We start from the raw sequence: 20497 nt of genomic DNA, 5'->3' as shown, positions 1-20497 counted from the left end.
CGTCTTGAATGTGTTTCAGTGGCGATGTTCACAATAGCCTATCAATATGTTCTATAATGGACCCCTCTAGGAAACAAGCAAGAAAGACCTCTTGTATCAAGACATTGAGTCTAAATTGCCTGACATTAAGAGGGAAAGAACATTGTAATAAAATATTTGTAATATATCACACAAAGTCGTGTGTGTGTGTGTGTGTGTGTGTGTGTGTGTGTGTGTTGGAAGGTTAGGGGAGAGGATATCTTCAACCTCTAAGTGCATGTCAAGAAGACAGATTCCATAGCTTAGGACATTTGGTCTTTGAGACTCTGCAGTTAGTGTCTGTCCCCACTGATGCTGATGATACTGGTCTGGGGACAATTTTCCATTCTGAGAAGGCAAGACTGTGGGGACAGTAAAAGGTGCAACATCTGGAGGAGGAATGAACTAGCAGAGAGCAGATCCTGCCAGCTGTGAGCCAGCTGTGTGACATTGCCATGGTGGGCGTGGGCCGCATTGCATTTGTCCAAGTCCACAGAATGGGAAATGCCAAGTGTGCACCCCAAAGTCAACCTCCGTGGTTGGGAGGCAGTGGTGTATCCATACATACTTGTCCAATGTGCCACTGTTGCCATGCCTGAGGATTTGACGTCTCCCAGAGCACTGTTGCTAACCCTCGTGGTGCCATCAGATGAGGTCTTTGACAGATGTGATGAGGTCACGAAGCCCAACCCTGTCAACAGGGATTGGTGCCCTGAAAAAGGAAACTCAAGAGGCACCCACCACCTCGACCCTTTCTGCGGTGAGAGGAAACAGTAAGAAGGGGCCTGCCTGTGAGGGAGTTGCTCTAGCCAGGAACAGAGTCTCTCCTTTCTTTTCTTTGTGTCTGGAGTAGGATCTTGCTATGTAGTCCAGGCATGCATGAAACTCATTTTGTAGCTCTGATTGATCTTAAAATCACTATGTAGCCCAGGCTGGCCTCAAACCCTCGGCAATTTTCTGCCTCAGCCTCCCGAGTACTGAGATGATAGGCACTTGCTGCCGCATCTGGCTTCAGGGGCCTCTTATTCTGGGTTTCCCAGTCTCCAGAATCACAAGAAACAATTCTACTACTTGTTACCCCCTCAATTTTTATTTTATTTTAGTTTTTGGTTACAGCAGCTCACAGGGACCAAGATAACTATGGTGCAAACTGCTGGTATTGGGGAAGTTATGGGGGACCATGTGTACTCTATGGATTTAAATTTTGCAATGAACACAAAATCACATCCAAAAATTAAAGTCTACTTTAAAAGTATTATAAGGATATTATATCTCATGCCTTTCCCAATTCTGGATATTAAGATTTTTCTCTCCCTAATATTTACCAACCTGGCAAATAAAATAATGTGTCCAACTTTCATTCTCATATTGCTGATTACTATTGAGGATACTTTTGATCAGTTTTGTTTATTTTCTTCTGGGTCCTTATTGATTTACTGTGACTCTTTACTTATGATGGCCATTAAGCCTGTCTTTACCATCTTCAGCCCATGTCTGTGGTGGCCTCCTAGCCTCAAACATCTAACCAGTACCCCGTGAACTCACCATCATTTCCCCACCTGTTTCACACTCCCATTTCCCACATCATGTCCCCATATTCTTAGAGGATCAGGCCTCCCAGGACCTCTGCCTTCCGGCCCTCGGCTGTGTACACAGTCTCAGCCCGGTCTCACACCTGTACAAACCACCTGAACCGGCTCCCCGCCCTGACTTCCCACCTCGGTACAAAAGCAGGCTAGACAGAGGTGGTGACACCAGGAGTCACTTGAGAGGGTCTGTTGAGAGTCAGCTGTCCATCTATTGTTCTCAGCTTTTTCCATCAACAGCTCGGCCCATCTTATCCGTCTTGTAAACAGGGAGCAAGTGTGAGACACTCAGTTAAACAGAGTTCCAGATGACCAGCACGTATTAGCTCCCTTCACTCACATTCTCCTCCTCCCTCTCCTTCCCTCCTGTTGATCACAGAAACTCGCCTACTTCTCACCTGTGGTCCACAGCCAAGATCTCTCCTCAGTACCCTGTCCCCATGTCACATCATTCTTGCTGAAACTGTCCCCTCACTAACTACAGTGTCTCAAAGACCAAATGTCTGGGCCTATGGAATCTGTCCATTTATTTATTTATTTATTTATTTATTTATTTATTTATTTATTTATTTATTTATTTAGGTTTTTCAAAACAGGGTTTCTCTGTGTAGTTTTGGAGCCTGTCCTGGATTTCCTCTGTAGAGCAGGCTGGACTTGAACTCACAGAATCCCCCTGCCTCTGCCTCCAAGTGCTGGGATTGAAAGTCATGCATCTCCACAACCTCGCTTGGAATCTGTCTTCTTGACAGTGCAGTTTTAGGGGTTCAAATGTCATCTCCCCTAACTTTCCAACACACACACACACACACACACACACACACACACCACACACACGACTATGAGTGACATGTTACAAACATTTTACTACAATGTTCTCTCCCTCTTAATGCAAGACAATTTGGAGTCGATGTCGTAATACATAGAGGTCTTTCTTGCTTGTTTCCCTAGAGGGGTCCATTATAGAACATATTGATAGGCTATTGTGAACATCGCCACTGAAACACATTCAAGACGTTAGTGGGTTTCTTTGCTGCAATGAACAGGGGCCAAGGAACACTTGCTCTGCCTGTGAGAATGGTAAAGAGGCATGGCTGCCATCTAGGGAGTGAGGCTACCACATAACATGCAGGGACAGAGCAGGTCCATCCGAGGACTTGATGGGTCACAAAGGGGCCTTTCAGATTCAGGGATGGAGAGCAGATGGGTGAAGAAATGACACAATGTGCCCTGGACCCAGGTCCTCAGATCACAAAAAGACAGATCTCTGCAGTGTAAGCCTGTGTTCTAGAAAGTTACAACCTCCCGGGCAAGGCTTGAGATGCAGAAAGAATATAAAAGAAAGCACATGTACGTTTGCTGCAAAGGCCACTGCAAATATGACCCCAAAGAGAGGTTCAGCTCTGCAATGGGTCACACAGCAATGCAGCCTGTAAGTGCTGAGGGCCCCATTGTGCCTCCTGCACAAAACTAAGAGAGAGCACATTCAGTGGAGCCATGTGTGCCCCACAAAAGGCCACATGGAAAGAGCTGTACAGTCTCATCTGAGGAGATGACACTCTGAGGGACAAAATCGTTCATGGGATCTGTCCCCAATCCCTCCTGCCCAGCAACAACAAAAAAGCCGATACTCAAGACATATACAAAAGCCATGTGCAAACCTGACCTTGAAAATAATGCAAGTGAGAATGGACTGAGGTAATGCCATGGTGCCCAGAGTGTCAAGAAGGTAGTCATTTCCAAGTACCACAGTCCTGCAGCAACCCACATCTGAGGTCAGTGGGAGCCACAGGTATCCAGGCATTCTGGAGGGAAAGCAGCCCGGATGTCCAGACTGAGTCTTTGGATGTGCTGTCCTGTGTGATCACCATGCTCCTGTCCTTGCAGGGATCCATACCCTGGTTTTTCTGCAGTTGACACCATGAGTTCACGATGCCAGGCTTCCCCGTTGTTTTTCATCACTTCAGCCTGGCCACAGCTGTGGCCACTAACCAGCATTGCCCACATCAGCCACTTCTCTACATGATGAGGGTCCCCAGTCCCCTTTCAAAGGACTCAAAGGGCTCCTAGGTGCTGCAGGCCGCAGGAATATATCATAAGAACTCAGCTGGTTATGGCAAAGTCACTACCTGGAGGAATCAGGGAATTCCTCCAGAGGAAGCCAAATCCCAAGGAGTTTTTGGTGTTACTTGGCTTGTTATATATCAGCTGTATTCTGTTATGAAAACCATGTGTGCCTTCATAGTTTTTCCAATTGACTTCCCCCTAAGAAGGACTAACAGTGTAGACTGATCACTCTCTGGACATACACATTCCAGGTATTTGGAGAACAGCCTCAGGAAAGGATTTCTCTGGAATCAGATTATCTCCCTTAGCCACTTTCAAGGACTACAGGAAACACCACCCAGGTGGGCGCCCAACTTCCGAGGACTAACAATGATAACAGCCCACATGCAAGTCTCCTGACTTACGGTAAATTCCACAAGGAGACACCACCTAGGAGAGGTGGATGTTAAGTAATAGCTTTACACAATTTAGCTCGGACCCTCCCTTTATGTACCGGGACTTCCTGGGCACAGGGCGGAGAAGAGAAAAGAGAATGGAAGAACTAGATGGGTAAGAACTTGAGAGGAACAAACTGAGATGGGGAAGAACTAGATTGAAGGGCTAGAAGACAGTACTAGAGGAATGAGATAGAAGCTGAGGAAGAGCCAGATGGGGAAGAACAAGATGAGGAAGAGCCAGATGAGAGAGAAGGAAATGGGAGAGGAGCTGATAGGGGAAAGAACTAGACAGATGAGAACCTAGAAGGGACAGAACTAGATGAAGGAATTAAGGTAGAACATAGAGGGGACAGTAGATAAATGTAGAGAAATCAGGCAAGAAGGAGCTAGACATGAGAGCAGAATAGAAGCTGTGTAGAGAGAGAACTATCACAGAATAATAAAGTGTATGAACTAAGGAGTTTTGTGTACATAGATTCATTTCTTTTCATCAAAGATTAATTATCAGCTGGTTGTAGATTCTTCCCGGACCCTGGGAGGGGACTATCGAGGGGCTGGACCCCCTTAGTCCCTTTTACCCAGGAGCTTTAGATAGCCATAGAAGACCACGCCCATTTTGGAATGACTTGAGCCTGCCTCTTTTCCAAGTCTGACCCTCAAAGTGTCCCCTTGAGCCTTCCAACTCATGCACTGAACCAGAACTGTGCCATGTTATTGGTGCTTGAGGGGGACAAGAAGACCATAGCAGTCCTTAAACCCTAAACAGACCATGCAGATCTCACCCTCAGAGGCCTCTCGGGTCCCATCCCTACTCCAACAAGTCAGAGGTAAAAGAAAAAAGATCCTACAACACCCAGGAAACCAGAGAGGGGGTGGAGGGTATTGCTGAAGGTCAGGGCTAAGGTCAGGGAAGACTGTGTATGTCATCAAGGAAGCCTCTGGGGTTCTGTGGAGATGTCAGACTGAGGTCCACAGGCTGAGGTGCAGGGCTGCTGGTGAGGTTGGGAGAGGTGGACTCAGCATACTTTCCCAGGCTGGCTGCTGTCCCAAGGGGGCAGTGACAGGTAGTCCTGATGCTTCAGGGACTTGAAAAACTGAATGGCTGGCACCTGGGGCATGGGCTGGCAGGGAAGCTTTTTGACAGACAGATCCTGGTCTAGGTCCACAGTGTCAGGACACAGGCCTGGAGAAGGTGGTTTGTTATGTGGTGAGGGGGAGCTGGGCCCCAAGCCAGGGAGGAAGCAGTAGTCCCCCACCTGCTGAAGAACAAGGAGGCCTTCAGGGTGAGGGGATGCTGGGGCCACCTCCTCCCTGGGCTCTGCTGGGCTCGTTGCGGGAATTCTTGGCACAGGAGGGACAGAACTGCCCAGAGGGTACTGGGGGGGCTGGCTCATGCTTGGAGGGAGCTCCACATAGTCATCAAACTCTGGTGGTGGAAGAGCTGGGCTTCGAGGAGGGACCCCAGGCAGCTTGAGACAGAGACTGGGGCCCTGAGCTGAGGGGGACCCTAGAGAGGGCATCAGAGAGGTAGAGAGGGGCCCTGTGGGCAGAGTGAGCACCAGATCTGCAGGACTGACATAGCCAGAGGCCACCACAGGGTCCTCGGGGCCCCCAGAGCTTATGGGCAGAGTCACTGGGTTGTCCTTTGGTTCCTGTTCCTCCAAACTCAGCTCAAGTGAAGGGCTGTCCTTTGGATCCATGGAAGGGCTCTCTGTGGACCCCAGGCTAGGCTCACACTCCACAGTCACAGCCTGGCCCTGCCCTATGGCCTGGGACAGTGGGACCAGCTGTACTTGTCCCCCAGGAGGCAGGCACAGGTATTCCAGGGAGCCTGGCAGTGCTGGCCTCAGGCTCCCACCAATCTGGGGGGTGACCAACGGGCCTGGGAGATCAGGCAGGGAGTGGGTTTGGGGAAGCCTCAGGTTGGGGCCATTGAAGTCAAAGCTGGGTGTCTGGTTCCCAGGTCTGCCAGAAGTGGTTGGTGGGTCTTGCTGGTCATTGGAAAGCTGATCCATGGGTTCTGATGAGGCGGCTGGAGTTGAATCAGGCCCAGATGGTGGGTCTTGGACAATGTTGGGGTTCTCTATGGTGAGTGGTGACACTTCATTGACCCCCAAATGTGCATATGACATCCTGTGGAGACAATAGAGATGAGAGATGTGGAACCTAGATACTTAATGTATACCCAGAGCAGGTGGGGGCTCTCCAGAGGGCCTGAACCACTCTGGACCTCACAGTGAGCACCAAGGCATGGTAGAGATGGGGCCCTGAAAACAACACAGGCATCTGTTCAGTGTCCCAAAGGATCATGTACCAGGGCTCGGTTGACATCACCATCCCACGTTTTGTCTACTGTGGGATGTTCTGTATGGCAAATGTGTTGCTAATTAGTCAATAAATAAAACATTGATTGGCCATTGGCTAGGCAGGAAGTGTAGGCGGGACAAGGAGAAAAATAAAGCTGGGAAGTGGAAGGCTGAGTCAGAGAGACACTGCCAGCCGCCACGATGAGAAACAGCATGTGAAGATGCTGGTAAGCCATGAGCCACGTGGCAAGGTATAAGATTTATAGAAATGGATTAATTTAAGCTGTAAGAACAGTTAGCAAGAAGCCTGCCACGGCCATGCAGTTTGTAACCAATATAAGTCTCTGTGTTTATTTGGTCGGGTCTGAGCGGCTGTGGGACTGGCAGGTGAGAGAGATTTGCCCTGACTGTGGGCCAGGCAGGAAAACTCTAGCTACATTTGTCCTCATCTTCTGCCTCTTCCAGGCCACTACCTCAGGGCTGAGCTCACACTTGCCTGGGTACCATCCATGCCTTACAGCCTTCTACCCACAGGGCCACTGACTCTCCCTGACAGAGGATTAGCTCTCCCCACACAGGCTGAACTCCTGTAGGTATGGGGTCTCTGCCACCCACGAGGCCAAGGCAGTGCCTGGCTTACATAGACAGCCTGGCAGGGAGAGGTTTCACACTTCAGGATGCTGCCTCTGGATCCTTATCTGTTTCACTCTAACCTGGGAATCAGGAAGATCTTCCTCAACTCTCTCTGGAGTGCTCCTTGCTACAGTGGGTGTCATCTAATACAGACTCTTCAGAGACACACAGGCTACCATGTTGTGCACATTGGAGGTGTTTCCTCCCTCAGGCTCCCAAAGGGTCAGAAGCCAACTACTCACCTCCGTAGCTCAGCGATAAGGTTGCTCCGTGGCCCCTGGAGACTAAGGTTCTTAGTGGGAAATACTGCCATGCTGCTGGAGGACCAGAGTCCTTTACCTGTGTCCTAGAAGTGGGAGGGCATTTTTGCTTGTGAATGTGTCACCTCAGAAAGGAGGAGACAGAGAAGGATGGCATGTGTGTATTGAGTCTTTCATAGTGGTCAACATTGGAAGAATATCCCCATGGTGGGGCCCAGCTCAGACCTCTGCCTCCCAAAAAGCAAGAGGCACTCAAGGAGTTATGACTTCCATCAGATCTCAAGCTCCAGAAGTGAACATCCCACACTGTTCACCACAGCTTCTTCTCCCATGGCGCTGGTGTCCACCCATGAACATTGTCTCATGAGAAGCTGACAACCATGTCCTTCCATTCTTGACACCCCTGTCTCAGGACCTGATCCTCTGAAGGCACCCTGGATGCAGCTGGCTCTCCCAGCAGCTCAGAGATATCTTGTGCAAGGCTCAAGTCCTTTCCTGGAGGCCCTCAGCCCCCTCCCTACTGCAAAGAGCAGCCCACCCCACCTTCAGCCATTCTCTGTAAGGGAACACCTCAGTTGTGTCTGAGGCTCCAGGCTGTGCTAGGGCAATTTGTGGAACTCATGCTCTTTAGGGTATCCAAGGAGCTCCAGAGACCCACCTCCTGCTAGTCCAGCCTCCAGTGTCTCCCACCCTTCTGCACTGTGACAGCCATGAACAGGGAGACAGCAGCAGGGTCTGCCTTCTTACCTGGAAGAGGAGGCTCTTACTGGGGTTGGGGATTTTCTCCTTCCACTTCCTGTACATCCTGGAAGAAAGCAGGAAGAGGTGTGAAGGAGAGGTTCCAGGGACCTCCAAGCCTGCTACTCCTGTGCCCATGTATGCAGGGAAAACTGAAGCCAGGGAGTGAGTGGCAGGGTAGGAATGCTAGTCTGTCGTGCTGTGTCATCGCTGGACCCTGGAGCCCCGTCCAATTGTCTCAGTCCACAGACTGCACTTACCTGTACCCATAGACACAGCCAAAGCGGAGGCCCAGGAGCAAGAAGAGGACCAGGAAGATCAGGCTGAGGACTATCCCCCAGGTGGGCATCACTTGGTCAAGGAGAAAGGAAGGAGGGTTATTTGTGAGGCTCAGGTTGCAGGCTAAGGGAGGAGACTATGGTCCCCCAGATGTTCTGTGAGGAAGGCCCAATACCCTGGGAAGAACCCCTGGATCTGAACCCAGTGCTCAGTGTGGGGAAGTTCTGCCCTAAGCAGCATCAGCAAGTACCCAGAGGAAATGACTGATTGTAGCAACTGGGGAGACTTCCTGAAGGAGGCAGCATGGAGCATGACCTCCAGGTCCAGGGAGGGTCAGAGATGGAAAGTGGGCCACAGAGGGTCTCTTCTGACAGTACACTGACCTTCTTGACCTCGGCCCTCCAGGTCCCCTCTCTATCACCTGAATCCATGGCTCCAGCCCTCCTTCTGCTTGACTGGCTGTCACCGAGACTCCCCCTGCCACAAGGCCTACTATGTGGATGCTTTATCCCACCTCCCACCTCCCGTGTCCTCTTTCATCTTCCCTGGATCTTCCCTAGCAGAGTGTGTGTCCTGGTGATCACCATGGGAACAGTGAGTGTTGAATGCATGTGTCAAGGGAAGGGAAATGGTCAGGACCAGTGGATCCCACACACCTGTCATCCCTGGGCACTAACGTGTGTGTAGGTAGTTAGTGTAGCTTTGCAGCCATGGTAACTAGGAACTCGGATTGACCAGTCATGGCTGCCACAAAGTCTAATAAAGCCAAGTGCCCTGTAAATAGAGGCCTAGGCCCCAACTGAAAGGAGGAAGGACAGTAAGACAGATCCTCTCCTCTCCCAAGTCTCCTCTTAGAGTGTATTATTTACCAAGTGCTTTTACCCAGGACCAGACACAGGGAGAGGGAGGCCAGGGTAGAATGGTCTAGAGTGCCCCTTGCCCTGTGCAGTGGGGCTGTCCCAGGAGTGTGGTGGTGCCCAAGAGACATACCCCAGTCAGTGGTCCAGGTTTGCTCTTCACTCCACTCACTCCAGATCCCATGGTAGTTAGGGAGGGGCTTGACCCTCACCCTGGCCCGGTATGTGGTGGAGGGCTTCAGCTGTGGCAGGGTTATGCTATGGGCATAATCTAGGATCTCTGTCTTGCTGTCCTGCAGTGGCAGATGTTTTGAAGATCTAGCTCAGTCCAGGACCCCATGACAGAGCCTCCTGTGACCAACCACTGTGGTGCCCCCAGATGCCACCTCTTCCAGCGCCAACAGCTACACCCAGGCTCAAGCCCAGACTCTCTCTACCTCCCAGTTTGTCTGGTGTGCTGTCTTGGCCTAAATTCTGTCTGATGCAGGAGCCTCATACTAGTTTCCTGGGTCCCAGGCCATGAGATGAGGGATGGTGGTGTCAGGGATAACCTTCTCCTGACTCTGCTGCCCCACTCTCAGGCCTCAGTTACCCCATTCCCTCTCTGATTTTAGGATCCTGGTCACATAGTCCTGCTTTGGGACCTGTTGAGTCTCATTCTGCATCTAGGTGCCAGGCCTCTGCATATGGAATGTGTACTGGACAGGATTTGCCCTGAGCAGCTACACCATTCCCTCAGATCTAGGTCTGGAAGGAAATACACCTTGGCCTGGTTGATTATTGAAACCTTATTCCAGGTGTGTACCAAGTCCCGCCCAGCCTCTACCTGTCCAGGTGTTGACTAGTCATCTTCATTATTAACCCCATCACAATGGAATTAAATGCAGAGAGTTTTAAGAATTCTCCACACAGGTGCTTCTTCTTCCCCACATTGTCTCTTCCCCTGAAGCTTAAGGGCAGCACTGGTCATCAAGAAAAGAAACTGTCACCTGTTGACCTTGTGAGTCCTAAGGCACAGGGACCAGGCTCCTGGAAATAGGATTCCCTTTGGTCTCCTCTCTTTCCTTTCTTCCCAGTTCCTAACTTTCCCCTGGGTACTGGACCTCACCTCCCAGTTGTCCGGGTTATCTGTGTACTGGACCTGGAATTGGTGCTTGATGGAAGAGAGGGGCGTTTTCTTAGTTTCCCAACGCAGGTTGTAGCTCTCTCCATCCTTGGTTGCATTGAGGGCTGGAGGGTGCATCTGGACTGGAGGGGGGATAATTTCAGGGAATGTTATGGTGTCCTTCCTCCAACAGAATGCCCCCCATAGGCTCATATGTTTGAATACTTTGTCCCAGTAGGTGAACTTCTTTAGGAAGGATTAGGATGTGTGGTCTTGTTGGATTTGTACTCTGCCTCTGGTTTGTGGTTCAACATATGGGTATGGGGGCGCATACCTTTAGTTCTAGCACTTGGGAGGCAGAGGCAGACAGATGTCTGTGAGGTGGAGGTCAGCCTGGTCTACAGAGTGAGTTCCAGGATAGCTAGGGCTCTACAGAGAAAACCTGTCCTGAAAAACCAACCAAACAGCCAACCGAATAAAAACAACAAAGATATGAGCTCTTAGCTACTGCTCCAGCTTCCTGCCACTGTGCCTGCTCCTTATGCTCTGCATCATGAACTCTGACCCTCTGAAACCATAATCTCAAAGCAAACTCTCTCTTTTTTAAATTACCTTCGTTATGATGTCTTCTCACAACAATAAAAACATGACTAAGACAAACGCCCTGCATTACCAAATCACAGTGTCCCCAGCTGGTCCCTGGGGCAGCAGCTGAGCCTCGGTGGTGAGGTGGTCCATAGCTTGGTGCCTCTGCTAGTGTAGGATACAGGAGTGTGGGGGTGGGAAGCAGTAACTCCTCACCTAGGTGTATGGACTGTTCCAGGCCTGGGTAATACGCACACTTTGTGGGAAAGTCCTTGCTCTGCTCTCCCCTTTCCCCTGTGAAGTGCTCTAACTTAACCATTTTTCATGGGGAAACTGAGCCCCAGAACATATACAGATAACAACTGAGCCGTAGAGAGCTTGTGTCTCTGTGGTCCTGTGTCAGCCACTCTTCTCTGCTGCTTCAGGGACCCTGGGAGTTGCCTGAAGCCAGGAGGGGCTAGGAAGTCCTTGCTAGTCTAAAAGCTCCCCACATCCAACCCACACACCAGCTGAACTAGGTCTTGGGATATACTCAGATGACCATCTCCCCACAATGCTGTGCCAAACTTAAAGTTGGAGACCTTTGCCGCCAGCCCTGCCCACTTGGCCAGCAGACCTCAGGCTGAGGCATGACCGTGTACTCAGGCTTTCTCATGTAACCCTGATGTACATTCTGAGAGAGGTGGGCAACAAATGAAGTCACTCACTCACTCCCAGCTTCTCTCTCCCCATCAAAACAAAAGATTCATAGCCTGATGACCTCAGAGGGCTTGTACATAAATAATGTGGAGGACTATAACATACAGAAGGGCTCTCTTGAATCAGAGGAGTCCCTTTTCCGGGAGGGAAGGAGGACACCAAGAGAAAATGCTGGAGGATGTGAACTCAGCTTTCAGAGAGATTGGCTGTGGATGGTGGCCCACATTACAGGTTGGATGAAAGCCTCCCTATTTCAGGGTCCTCGCCAGGTGCCAGGAAGGTGTGACAGGGATCTGCAAGGAAGCCATCTGCTGGTACACACTCCTTCTCTGGCACAAAAGTAAAACCTAGAGCAGAGCTTGAGAAGTGAAACATGAGTTGGAGGGGGAGTCTGGAAAGCTCAGGGAGAAAGGATGGTTACAGGAGGGGGGTCCAAGGGCGGGACAAGTGTGCACTGAGAGGAAGTGGAAGGGAAGGAGGTAGCAGGATTCAGGGGTGACTCTTGAGGGGTGACAAGTGTGATCTGCAGCACAGTGTGAGATATGAGTGGGCTGTGGTTCTCTGCTTCCTCTTTCTCTCTCTCTCTGACTCTTTCTGTCTGTCTGTCACTCTCTGACTCTGTCTCTCTCTGTCTCTCTGTCTCTGTCTCTCTGTCTCTGTCTCTCTGTCTCTCTGTCTCTGTCTCTCTGTCTCTGTTGCAAATGGCTACACGTGGATGTGGATACCTGTACATAGTTATGCAGAAGCCATAGAAAGATGTCTCCTGGCCTTTCTCTGTGTACTTTCCCTTAAGACAGGACCTCTCCCTGAACCTGGATCCGGGTTGGTAGTCAGAAATCCCCAACAATCCTCCTGTCTCTTGCCACGTCAATATGAGCACCCTCACATTTTTATGTGGGTGCTGGGATTGAACTCAGGTTCTCATGCTTGTTCATCAGTCACTCTTACCTACTGGGACACATTCCTAATCCCAGAATAGTCATCTTATCACTGTGAGACACAGGTCTGCAAAACTTTGAAAGTGACAAGACACAAAGATGCCCAAGAGATCCCTGTGTTTACTGGGGTGACACAATGGACTCCTAGAGTCCCGGGACCGGTGCAGAGCAGGGCAAACTCACTGTGGCTAGAGCTCTTGATGTACTTTCCTTGTTTCCGCGGCTTAACAGAGACTGTGTACTGGCTGTGTGTCCTGGGGCTGGACATGTTTAGGCGACAGTGGTACCGGGTGCGGAGGCTGTCCTGTAACTCCCTCACCACCGGCCAGCACTCTTCCTCCCTGGGGAAGTACAGTGGAGCTGAGGGCAGGGGCAGGGGAGGGTCAGATGGGGCTAAGACCTCAGGGAGGTACAGCCCTGAGGGTGAGGAGAAGCAGGGCGGAGTGGAGAGGGGACACTCACGGAGCCTCCGGGCTGGAGCTGTAGAAGAGCCCAAAGGAAACAGAGCCAGTCATCTGGGTCCACACCTCCCAGGAGCAGCTGAGGGAATGGATGCCATCGAAGAAGCACAGCAGGTTCTGAGGCTGGGCCTTGTCCCCTGTGGGGATCCATCACCCTCAGTCACTGACCCTCAGTCACTCCCTAAGTTGGGACACTAAGTGACTCACAGAGAGGATGGCCTTTGGAGCAGCAGATCCTGGCTGTGGACATCAGCCCAGCTCTGCTTTGAGCCTGCCCACTGTGTGCCCCCAGCATAGGAAGACCCGGGTACCTGTGCCCCATCTTGGGAGAGGGGGCCAGGTCTAAATGTTGAGTGTTGGGGTGAACACAGGGACGTAGGTGACCCTACACCCAGCTCAGCCCTTGTTAACACTCAAGGCCTATGCTGCTGCTGCTGCTGCTGCCATGACTGTCACTGGCATGAACAGAACACATGTGTGGCCATAGATCTCACAGTGTGTGAGACAGGGTGGCCCAGGTAGGGACACTGGGGACACAGTGCTGGTGGGAGGTGCTGATGACCAGGTAGGGCATTGCTGGAGCCTCAGGTCTATACTGAGTCTCCACTGTCTGGAGTCTGAAGAGGAGCACTTCCTACAGGCCCCATTACCTGGCTGGGAGTCCCATTGCACCTCAGGGCTCCATGTGCTGGGCCTTCCAGACAAGCTTGAGCCTGGGGACAGCCGAGTGCGCACCCGGGCCACATAGATGTTATTGGGTAGGAACAGCTTTGGCTCCAGAGAGACCCACATGTTGCTGGTGTGGAGGCTGGGGGCATCCTGTGGAGACATGTGAGCTGAAGGAGCAGCCTCATTGGCCATCCCACCAGGCTGGGCACAGATGGCTGAGGATCCTACCTCCCAGGAGTCCTGAAGCCTCTTGTAAGTCACCTCAAACTGGATGTCCTCTTGTGACAGCCAGGGGACCTGGGCATCCCCAAGGGTCACACTCCACTTCAGCAGGAAGTGATCCCCAGAGAGGCTGATGTGGAGGTCCTTGGGAGGCGGGGGCTGCACTGCAGGTGAGGAAGCAGAGGGTTTGTGACAGTTGCATGCTGGGAGAGCTGAGGGCAGCCTGGCCTTTGGGTGCCACTTGGGCCCAGGTTCAGTGCTGCCCCCAACAGCTGATGATCATGACAAAGAGCCTCAGGACCCTCCCTCTGAGCTTCAGGCCTGGAATTGAAAACCTGGGGACCAGGTTTGACAGCAATCCTGCCTTCCATGGCCTGAATTTCCAGGAAATGGGGCCTCCTCCTGCTGGGCTGGGCACTGGGGCCCTCCTTCCAGCAGAGGGCGTTGTGAGCCTCCCCTGCTCCCTCTCCTTCCACCCACCCTCTCCACAGCCCAGGTGCCTACTGTTGTCATTGTTCAGTGTGTCCTCTCCCCTGGTGACATCTGGGACTCCTGTCCCCAGACAGAACCCCTTGTCCCTCTTCTTGTCTCCCCACAGATCATTGTAACCCCTGTCCCTGTCTGTCCCACCAGGGTAAGTTTACCTCATTCCTGCCCCCTTTCCTATACCATGGCTTGAGATGCAGCTGCCTGTATTTCTTGCTCTCCCTGCCATTGTCCAGACTTTTCGCCCTGAGGCTTCTTGGATCCAATGGACATGGCCAGGTTTTCCAGCAAGTCACACTCTCTCCAGACCTGCCCCGGTAATCAGCCTTTGCACATGTGGTTTCCAGGCCTAGAATTGCTGTAGACTTTCTGCTCCTCCCAAACCAAGGACTCAGCCACAAAGCTCCTCTGCTACTCCTAGGAAGCCCTTCCTGATGGCCAGAGCCCTTTGCCTTCCATCCCCTGCATGTGGCAGCTGGCTCCTGTGTGTCTCCTAACCCTTTGCCTGAAGCCTGATCCCCCAGGAGGAGGGGCTCTCTCAGACCCCACAGGCACTCACTTGACAACACCACTCAAGCTAGCACTGTTGAAGGGCAAATAGGATCCAAGGTGCCCGGCTAAGAGCCTGACACAAGCTTAGAGTTCAATGCAAACCTCAGTTTCTCCTTTAGTCTGAGAAGCTGGGGACGTGTCTGCTACAGTCCTCAAACAAACCTCCCGGATGATCATTGGGTCCCCCTAAGAACAGTCCTGGGGACTGCTGCTCACCCTTGGAGACAGAGAGGGTGGTGAGAAGCCTGCCTCTAGGTGGAAGGGCATGGCAAGGTGACCTATCATGGTCTTTTGGATTTCTGTGGGTCTTGGAGCCTCAGCCATAGGGGAAGGTGTTACAGCCATGAGGCAAGACAAGAAAGACCATAGCTCTGTCACCTGCAAAGTCCTACAGAGTCACAGGCATGGCTCCTCCTAGAGGACAGCTTGGGGACTTGGTAGTTGGCAGAAGCAGGTGGGACAGGGGGACCCTCAGGCAGAGGCCTCATATCACATCTGTTCTAACCCCAGGGCATGGTCCCTAAACCCCAGAGACACTCACTCTAGCCCACCTCTGGTAGCCTACCCACTCTTGTACCCACTGCCCAGGCAGGCCCCATGCTCCTCACCACGCTGGGCCAATTGAACCACGAGCTGGACGCCCACATCGCGATCAGGCTGGAATGAGTAGTAGTCTTCATCAGCGCCCATGAAATGTGTGTAGGGGATGACACATCTTCGGGGCACACAATGGTGGGGGGACGGGCACTCTGACCACGGTAGGTCTTCACTGAGTTCACAGGACACTGGATAGTTCCTGTCAGTGAACATTCATTAGCTCCTACTACATACCTGATTTTATACAGGGTCAATGTCTGGCAGTGAACAACACACACACATACAAACATATACATACATACACAACACAGATAAACACACACATGTACACACAGAAATAGATACACAAATACACACCGAGACTTACACACACAGAAACAAACACATATATATACACACACATAGACAGACATACACACATGCACAGAAACACACACATGCACACACAAACAAATACAGAGACACAGAGAGACATACACACACACATGCACAAAGAGACACACATACACAACACAGATACACACACACACACACACACACACACACACACACAGACATACCCATAGACACACATACAAAAATACCAGCCCACTCAGTGAGCACCCTGATGGGAACAGCTACACATTAAACCACCAAGTAACATATGTGTTATGAGAAAATGTTGAATATGATAAAAAAAAAAAAAAGGCCAGGATGAGGAGCCTAGATTTGGCTGTGAGAACAGTTGAAGCCACTTCATGTGTCATATGGACAGAATCCCCAGTGACTTGGGGAAAAGCAGGCAGGTTCTGCTAGGGGCTGACTTCAGCAAGTGCGAAGTCCCTGGGGCTGCCACCAGGCCTGTAACCAGAATTCACAGAGAGGAGTGTGCGTGCAGTCTAGGGTAATGACCTGGCTCAGGCAATGCTCACTGAAATCCGAATTCAACTCAGGGGGAGCATGAAAAGCCCCCAGCTTCAAAGGCTTTTAGTTGACTTTGAAAATGGCTATTTGGGGCCCTCACAGGGCAGAGTAGTTTGTTATTCTTGGTCTACCATGAGCTTTGCTCTAGACAGGACCTCCGACCAAGGCCATAGAAACAGGTCAAGATCATTCACTAGCTGAAGTTCTTCTGCTCTCTTCCCTTTCTGTATCTTCAACTGCAAGGTTAACAATCCCTGAGAAAATAAACTAAAGAGACAAGCTCATAAAACCCAGGAGAAAATGTGTGGATTAGTAGCAAGACATCTAGCAGAGTCACTGTATCTAGGGTAAACATTCAACTGAAGCAGTTGTTTTCTAGAAGTCTGTAGACCTGGAAGAAGTAGAGAACAGTGATGTTTTTCTGTTGTGCAGAGAGCTGTTTTTCTGAAGGAGCTTTACAGCCTTCTCGTGACTTCAGTCACAAGACTGTCCTGGCACACCTAGGACATCTTGCATTATTGAGTACTGCAAAAAGTGCACATTAGGACTAAAACTGCAGGGGAGTGATGTTTTCCTTCATGAAACATAGATTAGATTGGGGCTTTGGTATGAGGGCTTGTTTTAACCAAAAAACAACGTTTGTGTAACAGTCAATAAATATGCTTCTGCACTGCTGTTAGGGGTTCAGACCTTCAGAGAATGTTCCTCCCTGCTGCCTCAGAGTCTGTTTACAAAAAACAAATACAAACCAGCACATATCCAACAACATTAGAGATTAATAATATCTCTCTAGATGTGCAGTGCCTAGGACATCCATGACCCAATGACCTTCATATAATCGCAGCATGTGTGTCTGAAACCCCGATCACACTGAAACTCATGACCACTTGGTAACTGCCTGGAAGCCCACCTGAGACCAAAGGGACCCTCTCCCCAAGTCCCTACAGAAGTCCTACACTTGTGACACCAACGCACAGTGGTCTCTGCCAATTCCCTCCCTGGAATCTTGTTCAGTTTGTACACTTGGCAATCAGTCTTTCCCTGGCCCTAACAACTTGTCCCTGAGTATTGGCTTTCCTGCTGCAAGCAAAACAGTCCCGAGTCCTGTCACAAGGAATGGAGCTTTCATTGTGTGTGTGTGTTAATAGCAAGCATGTCAAGACATAAGTGAAGGAAAGGGGGGACTTGTTGTGATGCAGAAATCAAAGGATTTCACTGAGTAAGGGGCTGAGGAAAGACGTAGTGTGATGGATTGGGGAGATGGTGCCATCCTTGTGATTGTAAGTAGTTTCGATTGTGATGGTGTCTGCGTTGCTCAGATTGCACCTCACTGGAGACTAACTTAGTAGTGTTCACTGAGAGGCAGGAAAGGAGGTAGAAGCCATTTTCAACCAGCCCTTCCAGTCATTAGTCAGGCCTCCATTCTTCCCAGTTAGCAAAGTGAGGCGTGGAGTCGGAGTCAAGGGCAGAATTTGGTTATGGTGTTGGACTAGAAATGGTGATCCTCATGTGAGCGTCTGCTCATGGCCCGTGGTGGGCTCTCCAAAGACTGCATGTAGATAGGAAACCAGGGCTGTATTTAGAGATCTCACACTCTACAGTGGACAGCAGAGAAAAGGGAAGCAAAGAGACCAGAAGGAGTTGTCACCAAAAGGACCTTGGTGAGTGTGGGGGCTGGGAGTCACGTGAAGGTGAACTACAAGGAGGTCATCCTGGGTGGGTTGGTAGATGAGGGCCCAGGCTGGGCCATTTGACTTGGGATATTTCTGAGTGACAGGTGCAGTTTGGTTCCCTTGGAGATAGCCAAATCCTGGGGGAGTGTGTCCAGGAAAGAAATCCTGGGAAGACGTGAGGGAGTGTGGGCTCCTGAGAGGAGGCTGTGGTAAGGAGCAGAGGAGAGAGGGACAGGATGCTCAGGGCAGGAGACTGCTGCGGCCACTGCAGGGGTTGGGTGGCAGTGCAGCACAGATGCAAGGTGACCGGGGATGGTGGCTGCACATCATTGGTGATGCCGGGGTGGAGGGGTTGGTGGAGCATGGTCCTTGTGCTGGAATACCAGTGGACTCAGTGGTACTCACTTTTCCAGCTTGCGATAGAGGGTCACGTTCATGAGGCCCTGGGCATCCTCCGTGTTGGCCCAGCTGCAGATGACGCGGCTGGTGTAGTCATTGTAGCATTGCAGAGTCTGCAGAGGGACGGTCTCTGAGGAGGGAAGCAGGACAGTCACCACCTCCTGCCAGGTGCCCCTGTCCCCAGGTTTTGTTGGTTCCTTTTTGTCTTTGTTTTTGTGTGTGTGTGTGTGTGTGTGTGTGTGTGTGTGTGTTTGTTTTTTTTTTTTTTTGGTTTTTTTTTTTTTTTTTTTGAGACAGGGTCTTACTGTGTAACCCTGGCTGTACTGAAACTTGCCATGTAGACCAGGCTGTCCTGGAACTCACAGAGATCCCCCTTCTTGTGTCTCCTGAGTGCTGAATTAAAGCCATGCACCGTGATGCCCTGGTTCCCAACTCTTTTAAGCACCAGCCTCTCCAGCTTCCTGCTGAGGCCCACCCTGGTGACCAGATAGATGGAGGGCCCTGAGCCTGGTGGGGCTGTGTTGGGGACTCTCCTCTTTTGCAAAGAACATGAGGGTCCCGTGGATTCTCAGCTGTGACTGCGTGTCCTGTCTGCACAGGCCCTCACTGGAGCATTGCTCAGGCCTGCCCTGTTCTCTGAGGCGTCTCTTGGAAGGACAGACACAGCGGCCTTGAGATGGAGCAGCCTCTCCCTGTCCAGGGTCCCGATCTGCTGAGTTTGTTCTCTGAACCTGGGCTTGGGAAAGGGGATGTGGCTCCCACACTGCCATGGAGGACTTCTAAGTGGCACTGAGGACAGTCTTCCAGCCTCAGGAGCCTCTAAAGTATCCCACAGGGCACTTGAGGAGAGGAGAGGGCTAGAGATATTGTGGGGAGAGGGCTTTAGGTCAGAGTCGCCACAAACAAGGGTTAGGGGATCCTGGAGCCCTCAGAGGAGTAGAGTGTCTGGGGGAGGGGCAGAGAAGATGCTGGCTCATTGGAGGTCGGGACTTTGGAGGCTAGACTGAACCATATGTGTACAGAGGGACACCCTTGGGCTGGATGTTCCAGGCCCAGGCAAGGATGAGCAGGAAGCTGGAGAACAGGGAAGAGAAGGACCCAGGGGAGTCCTGAGGGAGGAAAAGGAGGATAGAGGAGACAAAGAAAGACAGAGATGGGTACAGTGGCTGGAGCTGCTGGGGTTTGGGAGCTTTGGGGGATATGGTGGGCGTGGTTCCTCCCAGACTCAACTAAAAAGAGGGATGGAAAGGGAAGTGGTCTTCAGACTTACCTTGTGCCTCTGTCACACCATGTCCCCAGCAGAGAGCCAGCAGGGCCAGGTAGAGCAGCCCCCAGGTCAGTGCCATCTGCTGGTCCATTCTGGGACTTTAGGTGGCCGCACAGTGGGCTGTAGCTATGGGCAGGGTGGTGTCCTCATTGTCCTGTGGTGCTGTGTCGCTGCCTGGCTGGGGGTTGGGCCACACTCGTGTTACAGGTCTTATGATTCTTTACTCACAGACTGCATCCTCTGAGACTGCAGAAGGGTGTGTAGGCTGAGAGCTGCCCAGGACACTGCTGGTGCCAATGGCCAGAACCCAAACAATGGTCCTGATGTGTGGTGCCCGGGACTGTTCCCTTCCTTAAGCCTCGTGGCCTAAAGCATGACCATGGGTGAGGTGGGACTGTTGGCCTCAGAGGCAGCATGCCCCTCAGACCATGGGGCAGCGTCCTGAGATGGAAATGAGGCTGCTGCTTCACATGAACCAGGCCCACAGAGGAGCTGAGACCCACACCTTTGATGGAGCCAGGTCTGAGGACTGTCTTGTCTCTGTGTCTGCACACACACACACACACACACACCTGCCCGTTCTCTAGCACAGGCAGCCTGGTGCTCTCCCCGCCTCTTCTCCATTTACCATCAGTACTCCCTCAGGCCCCTCTGCTTCCCAGTTCCCCTTTCTCTGAAGCCTGGGGATTTCCTCATTTTCTTTGGTTCATCTGGGAAGTACCAGAGGAGCAGAGCAGTTGCTGTGGCCCCCCTCTCCTACAAG

The 20497-nt window shown here is 51.4% G+C and overlaps 1 protein-coding gene across 2 annotated transcripts; it reads right to left on the bottom strand.

The window, feature by feature from the left end:
- Positions 1-4524: 4524 nt before the first annotated feature.
- LOC131896810 (cytokine receptor common subunit beta-like) lies at positions 4525-19906 on the bottom strand. 2 transcript variants are annotated; one of them, XM_059247608.1, is made up of 13 exons: positions 19738-19906; positions 18474-18597; positions 15504-15691; positions 13864-14021; positions 13617-13785; positions 12968-13103; positions 12689-12846; positions 10287-10426; positions 9312-9471; positions 8303-8393; positions 8052-8109; positions 7287-7390; positions 4525-6238 (listed from the first exon to the last, which is right to left on the bottom strand). In XM_059247608.1, exons 1-13 carry the CDS (start codon positions 19823-19825, stop codon positions 5122-5124), a joined length of 2691 nt encoding a protein of 896 aa, XP_059103591.1. In that variant the 5' UTR covers positions 19826-19906; the 3' UTR covers positions 4525-5121. The 2 variants fall into 2 exon arrangements, with proteins under 2 accessions (XP_059103591.1, XP_059103592.1); XM_059247609.1 differs by lacking the exons at positions 13617-13785; positions 13864-14021.
- Positions 19907-20497: the final 591 nt, after the last annotated feature.

This window comes from Peromyscus eremicus, chromosome 20 (genome assembly GCF_949786415.1).
Source record: "Peromyscus eremicus chromosome 20, PerEre_H2_v1, whole genome shotgun sequence".
Classification (NCBI taxonomy): Eukaryota; Metazoa; Chordata; class Mammalia; order Rodentia; family Cricetidae; genus Peromyscus; species Peromyscus eremicus.
Note: the sequence above shows the minus strand (reverse complement) of the source record. Positions and strands in the feature narration are given on the sequence as shown.

What these genes read in the sequence shown, in the direction of transcription:
- LOC131896810 (XM_059247608.1), bottom strand. Translation starts at nt 19,825, where the DNA reads ATGGACCAGCAGATGGCACTGACCTGGGGGCTGCTCTACCTGGCCCTG. An exon ending in CTCTATCGCAAGCTGGAAAA is followed by an intron (nt 15,692 to 18,473) that starts GTGAGTACCACT and finishes GTTCACTGACAG; the next exon opens with GAACTATCCAGTGTCCTGTG. An exon ending in GCAATGGGACTCCCAGCCAG is followed by an intron (nt 13,104 to 13,616) that starts GTAATGGGGCCT and finishes GGATCCCCACAG; the next exon opens with GGGACAAGGCCCAGCCTCAG.